Raw genomic sequence first — 20948 nt, 5'->3', positions numbered from 1 at the left:
CTATAATAACAAAAGGTCATTTGCAAGCACTCCTGTGTTCTTTTTCTCAGATAAATGTCAGGCTCCATTTACTTACCGGTGTTGGTTCTCAGCACTCCTTGGACTACATTCTTCAGCATGGCCATGGCAAACACATCGACCACCAATACTGATGTCCTTTATGCTGTAGTAATACTGTGGAACAAGCACAAGAAGCATGTATAGATCTTCCCTTGCTTGCATTGTGCATTGCAGAATTATCAACATCAGATTTGCTAGACTCAGAAGGTGTCTGTGATAAAATATTTGCACTCTCCTTTAGGAATTTAATAAAACACTTGAGATTTCATTTATCTGTCCTACACCCCATGGCCAGGATAACACCAGAAATTCCTCACACTACAGCTGTGCTGCTTGCCAGGTAAACTGCATTTACATCTGCCTGTGAGCAATGTCTTAAAATTTTCTTAAGGCAGTAAGGGCACTTGCTGGGAGAGCTGTCAAATAACTGGAATAGCTTTATGTTTTTCAGTGCAGAAACCCTCACACACATTTGTGTGGTGCCTCACCCCAGGGTTTCCTCCAATTGTTACCGAATCTTCATTTTAAATAAAAAGGTTAAAAATAGCAATACAACATGAAGTCTGAAATCTCTGTAAGTATATGAATTTCTGTGTGGTGTTCCCTGCATTTCCTTATATCCCTTTCCCACTGAATGTGAGTGGAACTTTGGCCTTCAAGCTCTTGGATAGCCCAAAATGCACTGAAAACGCCCAAGCATCTCATATCATTTGTAGAAAGATTGCAACTTTCAAGTACAGCCTTTGATTTCTGCTCCTTCAGAGGTACAATTTTCTGAAAACCTTTTGTGAATAAATATCAGGAAGTAGTGACAAATAAAGTTGAAGAGATTTAGTTCTTCAGCTTTGCATAAGATAGTTTAGAATAATTTTGCCTTGGCTCTTTATATCTCCCATGATGCACTCAGCTTCCTCCCATATTAGAAACCAGGGAATGAAAATGGTCTGTTACAAAATCATTCATGATTACTGCCTAAATAAATAAATAATAATACTGCCCCCATAAATCCATGCTGGCCCAGTTACCTTCCTGCCTCAAACAAACCTGGAGAAAAATATTGGGATTTCAAAGAGGGCAAATGCAAATTTCATTGTCAGGATGTTGCAAACTTAAAGCATTCAGACCATTTTTTGGTCCCTAACATGCTGGGTATGATTGTTGAGTATTTACACATCAGTGACAACAGTACTTACTCTACGAGTTACAGTGGGGTCCCGCTGAGCCTTGGATATCAAGTGTCCAAGAAGAGTATTAGTTCTGAGAAAACGGAGGCGGATGTTTGTTACTTTTGTGAACTCTTGAAGACCACGGGAATAAGTGAAGTTTATTGCTCCTGGGCGGCCATTTACCAAAGATACTACAACCTAACAAAAAAGTAAGCACACTTGTTAAAATATATCAACTGGAAGTGTCAATAGCGGCACAGAGCAGAATTAATAAAATAATCCAAAAACTTACTATTGTTTTTGAACATATTTGCAGTAATAACTAGGCATTTCATACTGGAATCAGGATATTGGGAAAAATAGTGTTAGCCTTGTTAGTCTCCTGTATTCTCATTACCAATACAACACATCAGAAAAAAAGAAAAACAAAAAAAAAAATGTGCCCTGTCTGTTTTGAAAACAGTGGGTATAGCATGCAAAAAGTACATTTTAATAGGAAAAACCAATAGGAATAGCTCCAAGTAGTTGTCTGAACAGTTGACAGTGTCAATGGAAGTTTAGCTTGATTAAAAACATCAGATTTTGGCTCTTTCCCAAAGCACATTTATTTTTGGGTCAAGGCATAAACATTCCTGGAAAATATTATTGTTAGCAGGTTCAGTGCCTGCGAGCATATTAATGGTCCTCTGGAAGAAAGTACACAGTGTTGCTTTAGAAAATCCCCCCACACAAAAGCAAGTTTGTCTGACTTCCAAAACAAGGGATGCAATACTTTCTTATTTTTTAAAGAAAGAGTTGCCAGCAGCTCAGCAATCATGAATCTCTATTGAATGAACAAACTATTTTGTATGTACAGGGCTCAGTAAAAGACTTTAATTTATTTATAACCATCCAAATAACAGATTTCTATTTTCAAATGGCTCCTATACTCTGAAGCATGTAACAAGGGTATGATGATTGTTTCAAATGCAGCATGATTCCTTCAGGAAAACTCATAGAGCATGTAATAAGGAATGGCACCAGCACTGTTCTTCTGTGGAAATTATTATTTACAATATTTGATTAGGAAAATTTTACAGATACTTTAACAAACAAGTTCTATTTTAATATGAAAACGTAGATACATCTGCTCAAGACTCTGGATAACTCTTGAGGAGTTCAGATCTGGATTCTAAGAACATCAGGCATAAGAGCAGAATGCCAGGAGAAGCCATCAGCACATCCAGGAGTTTAACGTTCCTACAAGTAACACAAGCCACAGTGGCTAAAATCAAAGCAATGCTTTTATTATATTATAAACATGTAGCTTTCTTTTATATATATATATATATATATATATATATATATATATATATATATATATATATATATATATATGATTTTTTTGCAAAGCTACTTATTCCTGAATGGTAAATACCTATTTCTGCAGCCTTTACTCACATGAGTAATTCTGGTGTACCAAGTTTTTCCACGCACATTGGAAGTACTCAGAAAATTCAGTCAACACCTTCAAATGCACATGGCTATAGGAGGTACACAGATTATGATAAATATCAACAGAAGTTTCCCTGAGCAGCCCCTACCCCCATAGGGAATGGTGAAAATTAGGAGGAGTCAGGTCACGCTCCCAAAATCTCACTGAGGTTTAGAGTGGAGATGGAGATTCAAGTTTAGATGGGAGATTAAAGCAGTCATAGCTAAAAAATAATCTCCAGCAAACTTCTGAAATCAATGATGTTTGTTTCCAGCATCACACATGGCTTTCCTGAAAGCACCCACCTCTCCATTTTCAAGAGGCAGAATGCGAGAGTACTCGGTGGTGCAGAGGACATCGCTGTCCCCCCTCACGGGAAGATTTGCTTCCTTTCCAAAGCGCTCCAAGCAATCTGCCTTCGAGTCTAGTCAAGCAAGAACAAAATTAATTTTATATAAAATAGGCCCTATCATTCTAATTTAAATTAACAGAGAGATATCCCCTATGCTTTCAGGTAAATTCTCCCTATAATAGAGTAATAATAATGATTGCGTCACTCAGCACAGAGTAACAGACATTCCTCAAAACAATAATCTCTCTTCCTAAACAATTCAATGGTGCCTGACAAGACATGGTACAGTATTCCTCATGTCATCACTAGAAAAAAAAAGCTATATAGATGTTCTAAGAATTTGCATTTGCATTTCATTTTGATTTTTGCAAGAAAATCCAGGGTCCCAAGGGATGAAGGACACCAAAGTTCTGACATATCCAAGAAACAAGAGAAACAAAACAAATCAGAAATTTATAAGAAAGTGAAAAATATTTATGTGCTGAGTTACACTTTCGAAATACCATACCTGCATACTCCTAGCACTAGTGGCTATGTAAGAAAAGATAAATCTATGTAACATTCACTGCCTTCTCTACGGGTGAAATCTTCAGCAAGCCCCACGATTTGATTTTGCTGCTACTAAGAAAGTTATTAAAGAAACCTGTCCCCAAAAGACCAATGACACAAGGATTGATACTTACAAGCAAAATATTGCCAGGGAGTGTAAGTTTTTCCAAAGTCCACAGATCTTTCCAAGACCCAGAGATCTGGACGAGGAGAATTTGCAAACTTGATAAGAATATAGGCAACATGGAAGAGCTGGTAACGGAACAGACATAGATCTTGTCAGGAGCTTTTTTTGAACTCTATAAAAGCACAGCAATAATGAAACTAATGCAAATAAGCACTTTTTCTTTAGTGTACAGGGAGAAAGGTATTCTCTGCAGTTTCATTCCCATTTAAATAAGAGGCCAGATTCTCAGCTGGCTATTTCACCTGGCAATGTGCTCAAGAACATTAAGACATCTGCAAGAGGACTGTGTTAAATGCCCTCTCCTACATTTCAGAACAGGTCTGTTGTGCAGCTGACTGATTGCTTGGGTGTTTTAAGGGTACAGTACTCAACCTGAAAAAGTTATATCTCTCAACCAAGTTGCTTTTGCAGCACCCTGGTACATTTGTGATGCATTCCAATCACATAATTGGAATAATTAAGGGATACCAAAATCATGTGAGAAAAAAATGCAAATACCCTTTACACTGGGACTCCTTTGATTGATAATAATCCCAGCCACCCACTCCTTCATGTTAAGATTATTTCCAGACAATTTGCTACTTGACAGACTTTACAAGTAACAGAAGGAAGCCACCCCAGAGTTTGTGAGTATCAAATAGCACAAGAGAGACTTTTGTAACTGGTAGCTCATTCAGTGTCTGAAATGGCTTAAAGAGCTCCATCAGCTCAAGGTTCCCAAGGCCAAGAGTTTCATCTGGCTTCTTCAGGGGCTTATTGTGTATCACACAGAGGGCTCCCAAACACTAGAGAAGAAATGGATCTTACCAGACAGGAAGACTTACTATAAGCCTCTTGGGATAGTCCACAGTCATAAAAACCAGAACATCAATAAAAATTACCTTTACATAAAAAGCTAATTACAGATTGATTCTAAAGGCCATTTGGAAATTAAGCCATGACATGGATGGAGCTGTCAATAAAAGCAAACCAATACTGAGGTACACTCAATATTCAAGTGAAGCTGCACTGGAATTTCCCCCCCAACAACCTCAACTGAGGATCATCTGCTGGCAGGAGATTCTCACTTTGATGGGGGAGACTGCAGTCAGCAGCTTGTCAAGTAACTGCTGCCAGAGCCCCCACATCAAATACAACCAAGCAGTTTATCTCTGCTCATACCTCACAAATGTCAGAACCCTGAAGCTAATACTTTGCAAAGTTTATTGGACTCCAAACCACAAGTGCATACAAGCTCTCAACCACGAACTGGGAGTAGCATCTTTTGGCATGCCTGCTCCATTCAGCTGTCAGCCAGGAACAATTCAATAGCTGTCACACCAACAGCGACCACCAAGAGGCAGATACAAATTATGAATAATGCAGTGAAACAGAAAGCTGGAAATACTTGTCCCTAATAAGCTCTGCACGACAATCCTATGGCTACATGCAAACCCCATCCTCACACATCTATTTTACACATCAGCTTCTGAATATCTGCATACTGTATTCACAGTAGAAAGTAAAAACCTTCTCCTGGAAAAATGGGAGGAACTCAGTGACTTCATGGAGCATTTTCTCCTGGTATGCCTCACATCTCAGGAGAAAATTTTTTGCTGTGCATTCATTTAATGTAGTATGTATAACGTCTCTCCACGGCAAACCCCTGTTCTACACACACACCAAGGCACCACTGCAGCAGGTACAGCACCTTGCAACCTATTTCAGAAACTTCTGCTTTACTGAAAGTTGCTGACTTAGGTCAGTGCAGAGAGAACTGGGAGGAAAACAACCCAACTTTTCTGTTCGTGTTGAAATTTACTCTGTTATTTAACACAGCCCAACAAGCACCAGCTTCACCTCCTGAGATACTAAATCAGGTACATCAGGAAAAAGACATTATCTCCATAGGAAAAATTACTTACTAGACAACCATACAGAGCACAGTAAGTGGCAGCCATTCTGTTGAGAGAGCCATGGCAAAACCCAAACCTATGCTCTGTGACTGCACAGGTGGAGTAATGCCCACAAATTGCTGATGGAAAGTCAGATTTTAGCCATTTTCACTAATAGGTAAATACTCTGGGGACAGTGACAAGATTTGCTCTTACTGAGTTTCTGATACTCTTTGTTTGGTAACTTCTGCTACTTCACTGTCAAGTTTCAGAGTAGAGATATTGGCCATACAGACATTACCTGTCATCTGGTACAGCCACTCAGTGCAAAGATTAGTATCCTTCTAGGAAAGCATAGTAGTTCTGAAACTCCTTAAAAATAATAAGAAGTGCTTCATGTTCCCATGTTCTTCGTGTTCTCAGCTGAATCTCTCAAGGGGCATTTCCTCTTCAAGGGGCAAACATGTTCAAACCAGGTTTGCACTGGCAGGCAACATCAATATACTCCCTCTTTGTCTCAAGATCTCTGGAAGTCCCATCTTGACATACATGTCAGCAAGTGCTGATAACACTCCATGTGTTGACTGATACAGATTTAACCAAGACAAGTGGTTTAGAAGCTCAAGAGGAAATAAAGGAAGCATATAGACAATGTCCTGCCTTTTCCAGGACTCCACTTCTTGTAGTCACATTGTGGAGTAATTACAACAATGATATACGTACTCCTAAAAATGTGTATTATATCAGGAGCTCTGCAAGTTTGCCAGTGCTTAAAGAACTGCCACCCAGCACCACTCCTTGCATGTTTCCATGCAAGTAAAAAATGGAAGAAAAAAAAATAGCATGGCAACTTCACAGCACTGTTGTACATTAAAACCTTCTATTTGTATGATGCTCTCCTTACATCTCTCAGTTTGAAATACTGCTCAGGTTTGTACTGGCACATTCAGAACGGTAAAAGGGACAGGTCTGATAAAAATTAAATTAGTGTTAGTCGATGAAAACATATCACCAAAACATAATCACCATGCCTATCATCTGTCCTGCTCTTGACTTTGCATTTGTGCCTGTGATTTGGTTTCGGCCTGGATCAAGGATGCAGAATGGCACTTGAATATCTAAACTTCCACTAGGATTAAATACTGACCAAGCTGATGAATAATCTCTCTCCAGATCTTATCAGACAACAACAGAAGAAAAAATAATCCTTGTCTTAGCAAATAAATCCCATCTGTAGATTAAAGAGCAACCCTGCTGACGTAAGACCTAGAAAAGCAACCATTAAAGCCAATTTTAATCACATATTCTAAGGTGGCATTTCACTATTTTAAATCTTGTTCCTGACCTAAGACCTACCCTGAAAAAAAGGCAGACTAAACTCAAATAAATGTTTTCCTTCAGTGATTTAGTTCTAAGAAAAAAAAAAGAAACTGCCTTAATTCTTTAAAAAAATGTTTATTTGGTTGCTTTTAAGCCAAATTTGTTTCATTAAAAAAACAACCATCTCTCAAAAGGAATGTTAAAACTGTAAGTAAGCATTTTGGCGTAACTATATAATAGCAAAAGAAATCTATAAAAAATCCCAGAAATAGGACTTAATCAAAATTCTGACCATATTCTTGTATGAATAAAGAACTGAATTTGAAAGTGGAAAAAGCATTTTGTTTCCAGCAATGGAAATGCATGCTTGAATGAGGATGTATTACTGTAAGAGTCAAACATCATATCATGCTGTAATCGAGCATCATAGGTCAAACCTGACTGATTATCAACAGCTGGAATTTCATCAGTTCCACACTGATATGACCTTTTCCCTGTTCATTCAGTTTCATTCAGATTTAAAATGTTCTAGCAGCTGATGGCCTTAAAGGTTCACGAAAACCCAGAAAACGTTTTTAAAACTCATCCAGTACAATGAACAAAATGCCCTCCTCATTTGAGAAAGTAAATTAAAATTCATTGTTACGTATCAACAATATTACATTATGAAGAGAGAGATTTCTTTGAAAGCTCTTTCAGGTGAACTTAAGATTATATTAAAAGAGGTCATTTAAATTGATTGAGAGCTACAATATAACATCATTGTTAATGATACAATATTAATGATATCTAACAGCATGCACACTACTTATTTCAAACCAACAGAAAGAAAACTTCCTGCTACCCATTGAATTCTCATGACAATGCTAAATTTCTCAATAATACTGGTTTTAAATGTTTTCTCTATTTTCTCCTTAAAGGTTTAAACAACTCTTTACGTAGAGAAATTTCCAAGATTTTTTTGAATCCTAGAAAGCATTAAAAATGGATAAAAATTAGATACGCATATATAAAAGTATAGCACCTTTTCCTCCATTCCTGACACCACAAACTCAAACCAGAATACTAAAACAGCGAAATGACTTGTTAGATGAGCACTGGACATAAACTAGCACAAAAGAAAAAAACACACTATGTTCCAAACAATCATGACATTGTGTGTGCTGCTTCTGTAAGAAAATATTGTTCTTCCTTTATGGCTCATGAAGAATAAAAAGTCCTCTAATGTGGTAGGAGCAAGAATTCAATCCAGGCAGACCTTCTATCTGAGGCATCCTGTAGATCTTCAGATGCATTCAAAAAGACACCACAGCGATCTTTCTTCATGTAATTTCAATCTGTTTCCAGCAGGGTGAAGTTTCCTCAGATTGTTATTGGTAGATACAGCTGCGTCACCAAAACTTCCCTCAACAGGGTATGGTTGCTGTTGTAGGTTTCTTTCATTATTTTGAATAATGTGGTTGGTGTTGCAGATTGCTCAGAAGAGACAGAAATCTGATATGATTCAGTACACAAATTAAGCTTTTCAAAGGGAGACTGATGCACGAGAGGGATTCAAGGATGTGAACTGTGCTTAGCACCTGCTCCAGAACATACCTTAGTGCCACCGACTGCGTTGGGTTGGCATGTGCAATGCCCATTGGTTTCTTGGTGTAATGAAACCTTAAGGTCTTGAACATTGTTTTCTCTCAAGAGACCAAACCACAAAAGCATCAATCTGTCCAAATGAAGAAAAAATCACTCATATTCTGGCTAAAAATTAAATGCTTTGACTTCTTGATGCTGCAAAGAGGGAAGAAGTCATTTTATTCAAACATCTCATTAGGACTTGAGGCACACTGGTAGATCCAGATATTGTATGAAGCACTCCTGACAGTCAGTATTCATCAATTCCCAATAATGTATCTTGTAACATAAGTGGTGAGGCAAAAAAATGCCAACTAGAGAGAGCTGGACCAGCATTTCTGGAGTTGCCAGCTACTCTTCTGGGCATGTGGAAAAATAGCTGTAGCAGAGGTGCAGAGAAAATCCTGCGTGGGTAGTACCTGAGAGGCATCAGACCTACTGAATGGGTTCCACCCAGCTCAACTGAGTACACATATACACAGCAATGACTACACTGCATGGAGAGTGACAGTGGCTGCAGAGGTCCCCTCCTACTGCACAGCATGCTGAAGTCATTCCTTGTGTTCCAGCTTCCCAGTCTGGGGTGCAGAAGTCAGGAATAAGCACAGGATTTTCAATGTTGTTCAGTTATCCCTGGCCATGCTATATGCACACCATGCTTTCCTTTAACTAGTCACCGATGCTGAAAGATGTCTTTAGTTAGCTAAGTCAGTGCCTGTGAATAAGCCTCTCCAGACACATCTGGAGATCTTTTTTCTGTCTCAGTTGATGGCAGAACCAGAAGGGAAAAGCTCTTCCTCCATAGATTGGGCAGTACTCTAGAAGGATGAACTGTGTTCAGAGATGAAAGCATAGTCCATTCACCACATTTAATCAGTTTTTGGTCTTTTTGCCAAGGCTGCAGGCAGCTACCTCAGTTAGTCTTGGTTATTTTCCTGAAATTTCTCATACAGCCACTTTTCCATTAGGATTTGGACAAAGACCAATTCAATGCTTGTAATTATTTCTTACATATGGCCTATTTCTCCACAGAACACTGAAGCTATTGAGATATGCAAAGGATTTCTATGATTCAGCCCTCAGTTGTCCAGAAGATAAATGTCTCCTTATGAGGGCTGCAGTTCAATGTACAAGGAACACAGTAGGACTGTCAGCACTGGGAAGATTAGAGGCAAAGGATTAGAGGCAACCAGCAGAGGTTCTGCTTTTCCTACACTGGGTTGAAACAGAGGTATTTAGAACAACATATCACAAAATTTAAGTAACATGTAGGAATGAGCATGGAAAGGAAGATGGGGGAAACAGAACTACAGACACAAAGGAAGGAAGGGAGATCAGGAAGTGGGAACCAAGACCTTCCCAAAGGGATGCTGAGGAAGAGCCAGAGGAAGACAGAGTCAGAAAAGCAAAGAAGAATAAGACTTATAAGTTTTTCTCCTATATATTTTCAGAAAAATATCAAATTAGTATCAGAAATGCATTTTAAAACCAATGATGTGCAACTGCTAATGCAAACACAAGAAAAAAAATGCTGAGCCATTGAAAAGGTCTTTCATTAAGGCTTAAAAAAAATCACAACACATTGACTACAACTTAAAGGAAAACACATAAGCGAGAAAGAATGTATTTTAGGTATTTCCCTTATTAAGGCTGGTAACTCAACTCTGAATGAGTTGCTTGCAGTGTGACCTAGGAATAAATGAAACATGCATTACGTGATCCAACTTTTAGAAGATTCTATTAGACAGCTTTTATTTCATCAGATGAAGTTGTGTAACTCTAGAGTTCACAACTAGATGCACCTTCCTGTGATATGAACCAAAAATCACTACTAATTTCAAAGCATACTGTTCTGCACCATGATCCCAAATCAGCTTCCTGCACACACTGAAATACTCAGAACCAGAGTTCTCTAATACAAAGGAACACTTCTGTGCTGTAAGCATCTCCATTTTTGTGTGCTGTAGGGACAATATTGCACCTTCCCCAGACTTAAAAGGCCTTTTTCTCCCCAGTGTGAACCAAAACAGCAGAGCAGGGCTCAGTGCTGCTGTGGATTCAGAGCTGTGAAGGAGTTCCAGAGGAAGAGCTTTGTCTCACTGCAGGTACAGCTCTGTAGCACAGCAGAAGCCTTGTGCAGTGGTTCTCATACCCTGATCTGTAGGACTTCCAGGTGTTATTATAGAGGTTATACAACTTCACACTAGAGCTGGGTCTGATTTCAAGGTCACTCACAATACAAAGTCTTCAGAAGCCAAGCACAATGAGTGCAATGACTATTTTTGGGAGCCCACTTCAACGCAGTTTGTGATAAATTTCCCGCCACCTTGAGCGTTTCTCCCTATGGAAGAAGTGAGCACAGGACACTTTATCTTTTTCAGAATGACACTTAAATTAAATGTAACTTCAAAAACATTTTGAGTTATCAAGCAAGTCTTTTATAAGTTAAGAACAATTGGTTTTAGTTCACAACAATCAGCCAAAGCTGAATAATATTCCAAATAACAAATTTTGTTTGTAAATCAAAGGATTGCTACCAAATATAAAAATTAGAGTCTACCATATAAAAACAACTCAAGAGATTTGCCAAACTGTGAGGCTATCTATGAAATGTTTATGCACTCTAACGTAGAAAACATAAAAGCATTAAGTTCTCCACTGGCCACACCACTTAGCTTAAATTTATGGTTGAGTTGCCCTTCCTCCCTAATAAAAGTACTAATTTGGACGTTGCATTTCACTGTGTACCTTTAATTTACAACAGTGACTATTAATATCACTACATAAAAACTATTCAACATATTAGTGCACAAGACTTCACTGAGTCTGAGTCTTTCAGCACTACATTATTGCCAAAAAGCACAGCAAACATTAAAAAAATATACATAATAAAAGCAACAATAAAATATATAGGCTCTACTTCTTTGAACTACTTTTTGTAGCTGGACATTTCATTTTCATCATATGCTATCCTGAACTTTCACTTCTTCTGAAGAGAGAGCTCAGAAAAATACCTGGAGGAGTGTTACAGTAGTATCTGCTGGGCATTAAGCAAGCCAAAGATGAGGACACACCTGCTGAAATTAAGCAATCCAAAGGGTCAGGGGAAGGGCAATGAAATTCAGTCAGACATATTGGATTCAGAAGTTTAAAATATGTTGAAAACCATATTGCAAAAACATATCCAATTAGAGGAATAACTGAGATTTCATTTGATACAAATATTTCAAACAAGTCAGGAATAGCCACAGTGTAAGCAGGTATGTTAACAGAAAGAAGAGGCTGCCTCAGGGATCAACATTGTAATTGTTATTCGGAAGGAGTGTGATTGATTAGAAATGTAACTATAGTACAGAAAGTCAGAAAGGGAAGTAAAGCAGGGGTTTTGCTTTAAGGCTTTTGCTTTTTCTCATATTATGAAGTACAGCAAAATGAGCATTCTTCTTGCAAACAGATTTAACAGCCAGGAGGCATTTTGACTTTCAAGATCACCCAAGCCCTTGTGATACAGAAACAGCACCAGGTGGGTGTTCTGTTCCAACTCCACTGTAATGAGCACTAAAACTTCCATTGTGGTCCAGCTATTCAATTAAACATTGTCGTGAGACCATGGTAAGAGGCTCCGCTGGGACTCTGCTCTCAGTCATAAAGATATAACGGCAGGAATGCAGAAAATTAAAAGCTTTTGACTTTGCACTATGTCCTGCTTCCTCTAATTGTGGATACTTGATGACCAGCTTACACTCAGTCATTGCTTCCCTGCATGCATTTGTACCTTACTCTTGGTCATGTTCTGCATACCCAAAAACTTCTCCTTTTTTTGGTCTTCTAAAGAATAAAGTGCCTTGTATTAAAAAGAAACAAAACAACAAAACAAAACAAAGAACAAATAATTAGTGAGGAAAACTACATTTCTGTTATCTTTTTGATATTTCCGTATGTGGTTCTGTATTTAGATACATATGTAACTTTAAGAAGATTTATTTTTCCTTAAAACCAAAAACCTTCATCTCAGCTCAACGGACAGGGAATTGCACTCTGAAAAATTGTCTCTGTCAATTACTAAGAATGTCTGCATCATTAAGACACACCAAGTTCTTGATATTTAGGACCGTGAAATAGGGTAGGGTGAATTGGGGTCTCAGTGCTTACCTGTTCACTTGAGTAGACTTATTCTGTCACAGTACTTAATGGTCTTCATTATTAGAATTGTGTGCTACTGTATGAATTGGGGAGTGAAAATACTAAGTAAAATGTCAAAAGTGACTCTCAATTTCAAACAAATCCTGAGGCTAAGGTTTAACTGGATGAAAGCAGATATGAGATAATGTCTGTGAAGTGGGAAAAAAAATCTTATTAATCTTACCAAATCCTCATCCATTCACCAGCTAAAATGATTTATTCCTGATCACAGAACAAGGAGCAATTTTCACCTTTGTCTTGGATCCATTTTTAAGAAAGAGGATTCAGAGTCATCTTTCCAAGTAGTACCAGAGTAATGAGAAACACACATGTTCTCTCTAAGAAATCCTTTAACAACTACCAGAATCTTAACACATAACTGCTGGTGTCCAAGGAGTGCCACGAAAAGAAGGCACTCAGTTCATATCCCTTCCAGTTCATATCCCTTCTCTCAAGGAAAGAGGTTTCTCAGAAAACTACTCAGTACATAAAAAGTAAAGTGTCTGTCAGCAGGTCCTCCAAAGAAGGTAAAAACTGCACAGCAGGAAAAGAAATTTAGTATGGCATTTCTACACTGCAGCTCTACTGGATACAGAAACACTGAATAAAGATATCCTCAAAACAAGAACCATTCCAGCCATGGGAGGAACCAGAGTATTAGAACACTATGAAAGACAAGATATAAAATAAGTTATACCTGTATCCCCAGCAAAATGGCAGCTAAATCTCACAAAGAAATACTTTCTTAGTTATCCCCCACCTTACTGTCAACTAAATTGAAGGTCAACTCAAAAAAATCCTGTCTTATATAATCAATCAATAAACAATTATGGCAGTCCAAATGCCCACACACATATTTATAAACACGCGTTTTCATGTGGTGTGAACTTGCACAGTGTAACTAACTTCACTGGATCAGCACCCAATTATGACAGCTGAGAATCCATCCCTGTGACTTTAAAAACAGATACAGAGGCTTAGCTCTTAACTACTTGCCTATCACTTGCAGGGAAATAATGGGTGTTCCTGTTACTGTCCCACTACTAATTCATATTACACTGGTTTTGCTGTCCCTTCCCTTTTAGACCACCTTATCAGTATTTTTCTGTCTATCTTGAAGATCTTGTTGGATGACAGAGAAACCAGAAGGACCCCCGAGGCAAAAGCAGACTCCAAACATTATTCTCAAAATGTGTGCATGCACAGAGATCATGAAGCATCTCTCTCTCCGAGCTCATGGAAAAGCGGAATATTGAACAGAAGGCAGATCTTGAGTTTCAATGAAGAGGTTCCCCCATGTCACTTCAAATTAATGAGTTACAGGGTCTGTGCAAGAAAGTACACCATCACTACATCTGCATGAACCTGGTGCCAAGAACCCCCACCATAAAAATTCCTAGAGGAAAATAATCACTGTATGTAGTATACAGTCAACTTGGTAAAAAAATACAGAACATAAACCAGATAAAAAAGCTGTGATGTCAGGAAGTAAAAATCATCAGCTCAAAAGTCTCTCCCAACTGCAAAGCACATGCACAAATGCAAGAAAGGATCACACCTCACCCCAAAGATCAGGCACTTACCTGCCCCAGGTCTAAAGTGACATTGACTTCATTGTACTTCAAGCCCATGGATAGAGGGGGACTTTGCCACCAGCGCTCAGTGCCATCAATGGCATTGGTTATTGGGTGAGCTTTGCTGGGATCAGCAGCATTGCAGTAATCACAATACTGGCCCTGAAACACAAGCAATCAAAAACATGGTGTCAGACAAACATCTTACACACTGATGACACGTATGGTTGTTAATGGAGATTCTGAGCTAGAATCTTGACTAAAAATAGGGCTAAATTTTGTTCCTTTATATACCATAATTGTTAATGTATTAATTATTCCCCATGCAATAAAAGCAATTAAACTACACACACTCCTGCACACTAACTTTTATGTTACAAACTAAAACTTCAGGAATCTCAATTAAGGCAACTACAGTAAATCTTTATTAATTTATTGGCACTTCAGCGAAATTACCTATATTACTTCTACAACGGTATCTGCAGGAAATCTGTGAAATAAGGATTCTTAGAACTGGATTAGGAACAACAAAAAATTATCCTCAATTCTTCTAAAACACCATGAAATATCCACATATGCACATAGCCTGGTATAAATAAAACCATTACAAAAAATCTCTGTTACTTGGCTATAAGTTTGGTATTCGAATTTTATAACACTGTTTTCATTTTGTTTCAGGCCATTATAATACATTCTGAATCAGAGTTTTCTAAACAATACGTACTTGTGGAAAATGCAACAGACTGTTCCCTTTAAACTTCCCTTTAAAGAATGCCCTTGTATCTTCATTTGAAGAAGTTACTGCCCAATTTCCAGTCCACAACTAAAGCCACAACCCAGAGATGCCCTTTGAGAGTCTCTTAAGCTCTTTGTACAACAATGACGAAGAAACTTCAGGGAAATTAATTGTCTTTTGATTTCATATCTTGGCTTGCCCCACAAACTATTTTTATCTCCAAGAAAACACATTTTACAGTCTACTAAGATTAGTGCTGAAGTGCTGAAATTAGTAATTAAGGGATCTTTTTAGCCTTCCATTCAGTTCTTATTCCAATCACTAGGTGGAGATAATCAGTGAAAATGCTAAACTGTGCCAGCTACAGATCTTTGTAGAAAAATTACATTTTCATTGAATGGCAGTACACCCACCATGGCAACTTCAGTAGGACAGCTGCTTAAACCATCAGTCTGTGAGCTGCTGACACTGTGTTAGACTCCTGCTTAAAATAATGGGAATGGGGCAAATGTTCCCTTATCAACTAAGCATATGTTATCATCAAAAGCATGTGACAAATCTTTTGTTCTTTCCACAATCCACACTTCCTGGCATGAAACACATCCCCACCTTTTAAGAATTAACAGATTCCTATATACGAGCCATTGTTATGTTTGTCACTTTTGTCAGACTAACCAGCATAAAGTAACTGGAGCAATCATACTTGTCTGCTCTTTACAGAGAAGTAACAGAAGAACTTTCACACTCCTCCTGGGTGCAGTCTTGCAAGCTCGGTGAGTTTAAGATGTTTAGCAGAATTTATTCAACATTGACCATAGTTATTAACAGACTGGAAAATACTTCATCAATCTCATATGATATGAATATACCATCCTGTGCCTGTCAAATATGAAACATAGATGTTTATTGAATTTATTGTTTCTGCATCAATAGCAGTAATTTCAGCATCTGCATCTAGCAATAGCCCTCATCCTTCTCTTCCAGAAAGCCCAGAATATGATGCAGTTTCCAGAAGATATTGCTACCATTAGCTCCTCTGATTCAGTACAGCTGATGCCAGTCAGGCTGGGGGGTTAACTCTTGACAATTCAGAGACGAAACACTCATATACACAAGTTGGTTAACTACAGCTGGGGTCATGTTACAACACGATTCTCCTCCAGCTCTGTTAGAGAAGATGGTTTGGCTGACTTTAATACAAACTACAATATGCCAGGACTCTGTCTGATTCAGGTGGTTTGCTGCAGCAGATACACATCAGCCCGTGCTAGCTACAGGCAACGCTGCCAATTTCTGCAGTGACGACAAAGAACATCATGTCATTATCTGCAAAATAATCCATGCCCTGAGAAATCAATCTATGCACTGGCAACTGCAGTTGCTACCACATCAGAGCATCTTCTCTGACAAATGCATACCTGACTTCTGACACGTTACAACAGGGCAAGCTTCCCCAAATAGCTTTATAATGGGCTTGAAACATAGTCTTTAGATCTAAATTACATTCACAATGATCAGGCTGTAAGTACATAGGAAACAGTTGCTGTTACAGCAGTTTCAGCTCTGATCTGGAAACAACCTCAAAGAAAGGTTGAATGAGAAGAAAACAATGGGGAATATTAAACACAAGAGTTTAATTTACATGCACTTATGTGATTTCAGTATACGAGAGCACTTGATCTGAACTCAAGATACCATCTTTCTCTTTTTGGGCACATAATTCAAATAAGTTCATTGCAACAGCTGGAGTTTCAGTTATTTAAATTACATTCCAGCAACCCTGCCAACTAGGCAACAAAACAAAAATGAAAGAAAAAAAATTATTGGACAGAGCAGCTTTCCTTCTCACTGGCAGGATCTCAGGCACATCGTGCTCAGCCTGGCTGCTACAGGACACGTCTCCATTCCAGTAGACTGGGCCTTGAAACTTGGTTTGATTTTGGCTGCAGTTCATCAGACAGGCAGGTGTGCATTTGCTGGTGACCTTGCTACCCTCCTTTCCCCTGCTTCCCCTGAGCAAAGGAGAGACCAGGAACTGCAAGAAAGTTTGCTGAAATACGCTAGTGTGGACCAGGGACACAGAGGGACAAAAATGTCTCACCTGTAAGGTATAGAAAGTGACAACAATGAAGGATTTGTTCGCTATTTCATACCTAGCAGCTCTGTGCCCACTGGCAGGGCAGGATAGGTATGCAGTTAGACTTTAACTCATGCCTGCACACCACTGTGGACAGACTGGCAGGCAAAACCAGGCATGCCACTTATCTATCAGCTGCTGAAATATTTTATACTGTTGTGCATTTCTTCACTCAACACCGTTCTTATTAAGTCATTGTCCCACATGCCAGTGTGCTACATAAGGGAAACCCACCTCTTTCCACAGTGTATGTCCAGCACTGCCTTAAGAGCCTTGGTTGAGCTGCCCACAAAGGGACTGGCCCCTCCACTGACCACCTCTAAACAACATCCAAAAGCTCTTTCTGAATTTGCTGGATATTACAGGCTTCATTAAAAGACACGTCACTAAATGACAACCTGAACAAGAACAACCAAAGTCAGAGCGATGAAAATGATGCTGGGGTTGCTCTTCTCTTTGCCTTATTTTTGGATAGCACTGGCAACAGAGCTGTCTGCTCCCTTTGCCAGAATGAGGATTACATTCTGCACCTCCTTTCCAATTCCCCTATTCATAGAGCAACTCCTGCAATCCAGCATTGTAGAGAGTCCAAAAGAGAGCGACTCAAGTGTGTGGTATCACTTGAACTTGAACCAGCACAACACAGTGTCCATTAAATCTATCACTTTTTAAAAGCCACATGACCTTCCCTCACACTCTTAAGAAACAACACTTGAATACTTCTGCTGATTTTAAATCCTTCTGTGAAAGCTCACGTTCTGTAAAATTTTAATGCAATTCTCTCCAATTTTCCATGAAAGAAGAATTCTCTTATTTACAGCATCTTTGAACTTGGGAGGTGAGGCGGCTTGAGAACATTGTGCATTTTCCACGTCTGGATTTCCCTGGCCTTTGGAAAGACTTTCCAGCCCTTCTTGAACCACAACAACTACTGGTAAACCACAGAAGCATTCATGTTATGTATCTCAAAGAGGCTTTGTTAAAACTGGAAAGAGACGCTGCGGTATCTGCGCTTACACAAGCACTCCGAGAGGCACAACACACTTTCTTGTGCCAGGGCTGAGCTATCACTAGTCCTTCTGGGAACTTTAATCAGTCAGGAACCAAAACAGCCCTCTAACCTAGGACCTGCAAGTCTAAAATTTAAGAAGAATTCCCCCCTTTCTAGCCTCCCTCTTCCTTTACACAGTAAAACCTCATTTCCAGTTGAGTGTTAGTATATAAAAGGAACAACTACAAAAACCATCAGCAGCAACACGCAGGCTTCGTTCCGCTTTCTTGACAAGTTTATATGATGTTTGCTTTGGCTGATTTTTATCGCCCTGTGATTTCTGATATTTCAAGGTATGTCACCTTGAGATTTCACTGCAGCAGTGGGCTGTAGAGAGTCGCTGAGAGATTGATGGGTTTACAATTTACCTGGTGGTACGGTTGTTTCAGGCAACTTTACACATGGGTGTTGGCATTCGGTATGGAAGGATGGGTGCCTAAATTTCAGTTTGTTAGAAACAGCAAACCGAGCAGTTTCCTGATCATCACAACCTTTTTTGGTAACCTCAGTTTAAGCATGTAATACCTGTGTCCCAGTTTCCCTTTTTACTAGAACTGTATACTACTCAGCCTGTAAGCATCTCCAAAGTACTTTGAGCTTTTTTTATGACTGAAAGCACTACAGAGATATAAAGTAATAGAAAGAGAGAGAGCTATATAAGAAGACTTCATTGTGAGGCAGGGAATTATGGCAGAGGGAAGTCCAGAGCAAAGCACACTGCTGGTTGTGGCTGCCCAATGAACTGTGAGGGCAGGTTGCATGATGCTGCACGCTCCCTTCTGGCACATGGCAAGGAATACACATGCTGCACCTTCTTAGTCATCCCCCCTCTCTTGAGTGCCTATTCTCATTTAAAAATGAGAAGAACAACTCTGCTATCCATTGCAACCCCTTCTGAAACCATATTTAAGGGGTTATTTCACTATTAAACATACAAACACTCAAAAGATTTTGAAACAGTAGCTCTTCTTTCAAGATGCTAAAAATTTACTTGTATGCTTTCTGTATTGCCTGAAGTCAGACAGTGGAACCTTTAAAGTTCCAAAATCCCTTTCAAATTGCGGTTTCTTTCAGGTTCTCCTCCCGCCAAGTGAGAATTCAATTAAAATAACTTTGGAAGGTCTGAGGCTACAGGAAAGTCCCCTCTTTAAACAAAGCTCTGATCAAACAGATACCAAGCATCTATCGCAGTACAACAGTTTTGTGCATTTGTTACTCCTTCCTTAACCTCTAATGAATGTGTAAATACATGTTTCTCCCAAAGGAAAGATATATTTCTATTAATCCTTTTCCAGAAGTTTTGCAGTTTATTGTTATCTTTCTTGTGACTGGCACAAAACACGTGTAGTAATCTCGTGCTATGCTAGGAAAGAACAGAATGAGCCTCGCTGCCCTCTGCTCTTATACTCCCTGTCAGAGTCCCAAAGAGTCTCTGGCTTCCTTCCACAAGCAGTGGAGGCAAGGCACAAACGATAAGCTTCACATTCAGTGCTTCCAAAACACCACAAAATACTTGACTCAAGCCTCTTTCACGGCCGCCTGCAGAGAGATACATGCCCGCCCTCCAGCCAGCAGCTGCCAGTGAAGTCCCGTCCCATCCATTCCCCCAGGCTCGCTGGTCTACCCCCAGCAGGATCTCGCCGCACACCGCAGACCACGGGCCACGCGCTGAGGCCACAAAACACCACCCTGGGCACTCCCTGCAGCACATCCAGGTGCCCCACGGGACGAGCAGCCGCAGCCCCATGGCACCGAGGCCGAGGGGTGGTGTGCGGGTGTATGGGTGTGTGGATGTATGGGTGTGTGGATGTGTGGGTGTGCGGGTGTATTGCTGCAGGAGGTGCCGGGACACCTGAGGGCAGGTGCGCGGGCAGAGCCTCCCATCCTACCCGGCGCTTCCCTGCCCGGGCTCCCGCCGGCCCACGCTCCCCTTCTATACCCGTGGCACACGCTCAACCAGGAGGAAACGAGACCGCGCACAGCAGGGTCACGTCAGACCCCCCCGGAAAGACACACACCCACACACCCCCACACACCCACCCGCCCCGGGGATGCGGCGCGGGCTGCGGAGGCGCTGCGCGGGGAAGGGGTCCCGGCCCGGTTACCTGGATGGCGCGTCCCAGCGGGGCGGCGGCCGGGCCCCCCACCAGCTTGCAGAAGAGCTGCGGCCGCCCGCCGCCGCCCGTCGCCTCCCCGCAGGTGGCCGTGGCCCAGATGCGGGCGGCCGCCGCCAGGTTGAAGTAGGGCGGGTGGAGGCTGAGCCCCGTGCCGCGGGAGGCGCCGGGGCCCGGCTGCGCGGCGGAGAGGGCGAGGAGCAGCACCCCGAGCAGCGGGCAGCCCGGCGGCGAGGCCATCCTGCGCCGGGCTCTGCCCTCCCGCGGCCGTGGGCGGGCGGGAGCGGGGCAGTACAAGGAGCGGCCACTGAGAAGGAGAAGGAGCGGGCTGGGAGCTGCCCGCACCTCTCTCACGCCCTGCGTGCGCTGCGCTGCGCGGTGCGGGCTGGGGCGGGTCGAGGCGCAGCCCCAATCCCCGGGGCGTGCGGGTGCGCTGGACGGGGCGGGACGGACCGGGACGGGACGGGACGGGACGGGACGGGGGAAGGGTCTCGGGGCTGGCGGGGCTGCCCCAGGTGTGTGCACAGGCGCCCAGCTCCGCGGGCA

At 40.8% G+C, this 20948-nt stretch overlaps 1 protein-coding gene across 1 annotated transcript in view; it reads right to left on the bottom strand.

The window, feature by feature from the left end:
* LAMA3 (laminin subunit alpha 3) overlaps nt 1-20642 on the bottom strand; it is a 106670-nt gene extending 86028 nt beyond the window's left edge. Inside the window, exons 1-6 of the mRNA XM_062501212.1 lie at nt 20394-20642; nt 14374-14526; nt 3736-3853; nt 3006-3124; nt 1254-1424; nt 77-174 (exon numbers count right to left, since the gene is read on the bottom strand). Coding sequence (XP_062357196.1) covers nt 77-174; nt 1254-1424; nt 3006-3124; nt 3736-3853; nt 14374-14526; nt 20394-20642 — 908 coding nt within the window. The remainder of the gene's footprint in view (nt 1-76; nt 175-1253; nt 1425-3005; nt 3125-3735; nt 3854-14373; nt 14527-20393) is intronic.
* Between the last annotated feature and the right edge of the window lie 306 nt (nt 20643-20948).

The sequence above is a fragment of the Cinclus cinclus genome, chromosome 1 (assembly GCF_963662255.1).
Source record: "Cinclus cinclus chromosome 1, bCinCin1.1, whole genome shotgun sequence".
NCBI classification, from domain to species: domain Eukaryota; kingdom Metazoa; phylum Chordata; class Aves; order Passeriformes; family Cinclidae; genus Cinclus; species Cinclus cinclus.
Note: the sequence above shows the minus strand (reverse complement) of the source record. Positions and strands in the feature narration are given on the sequence as shown.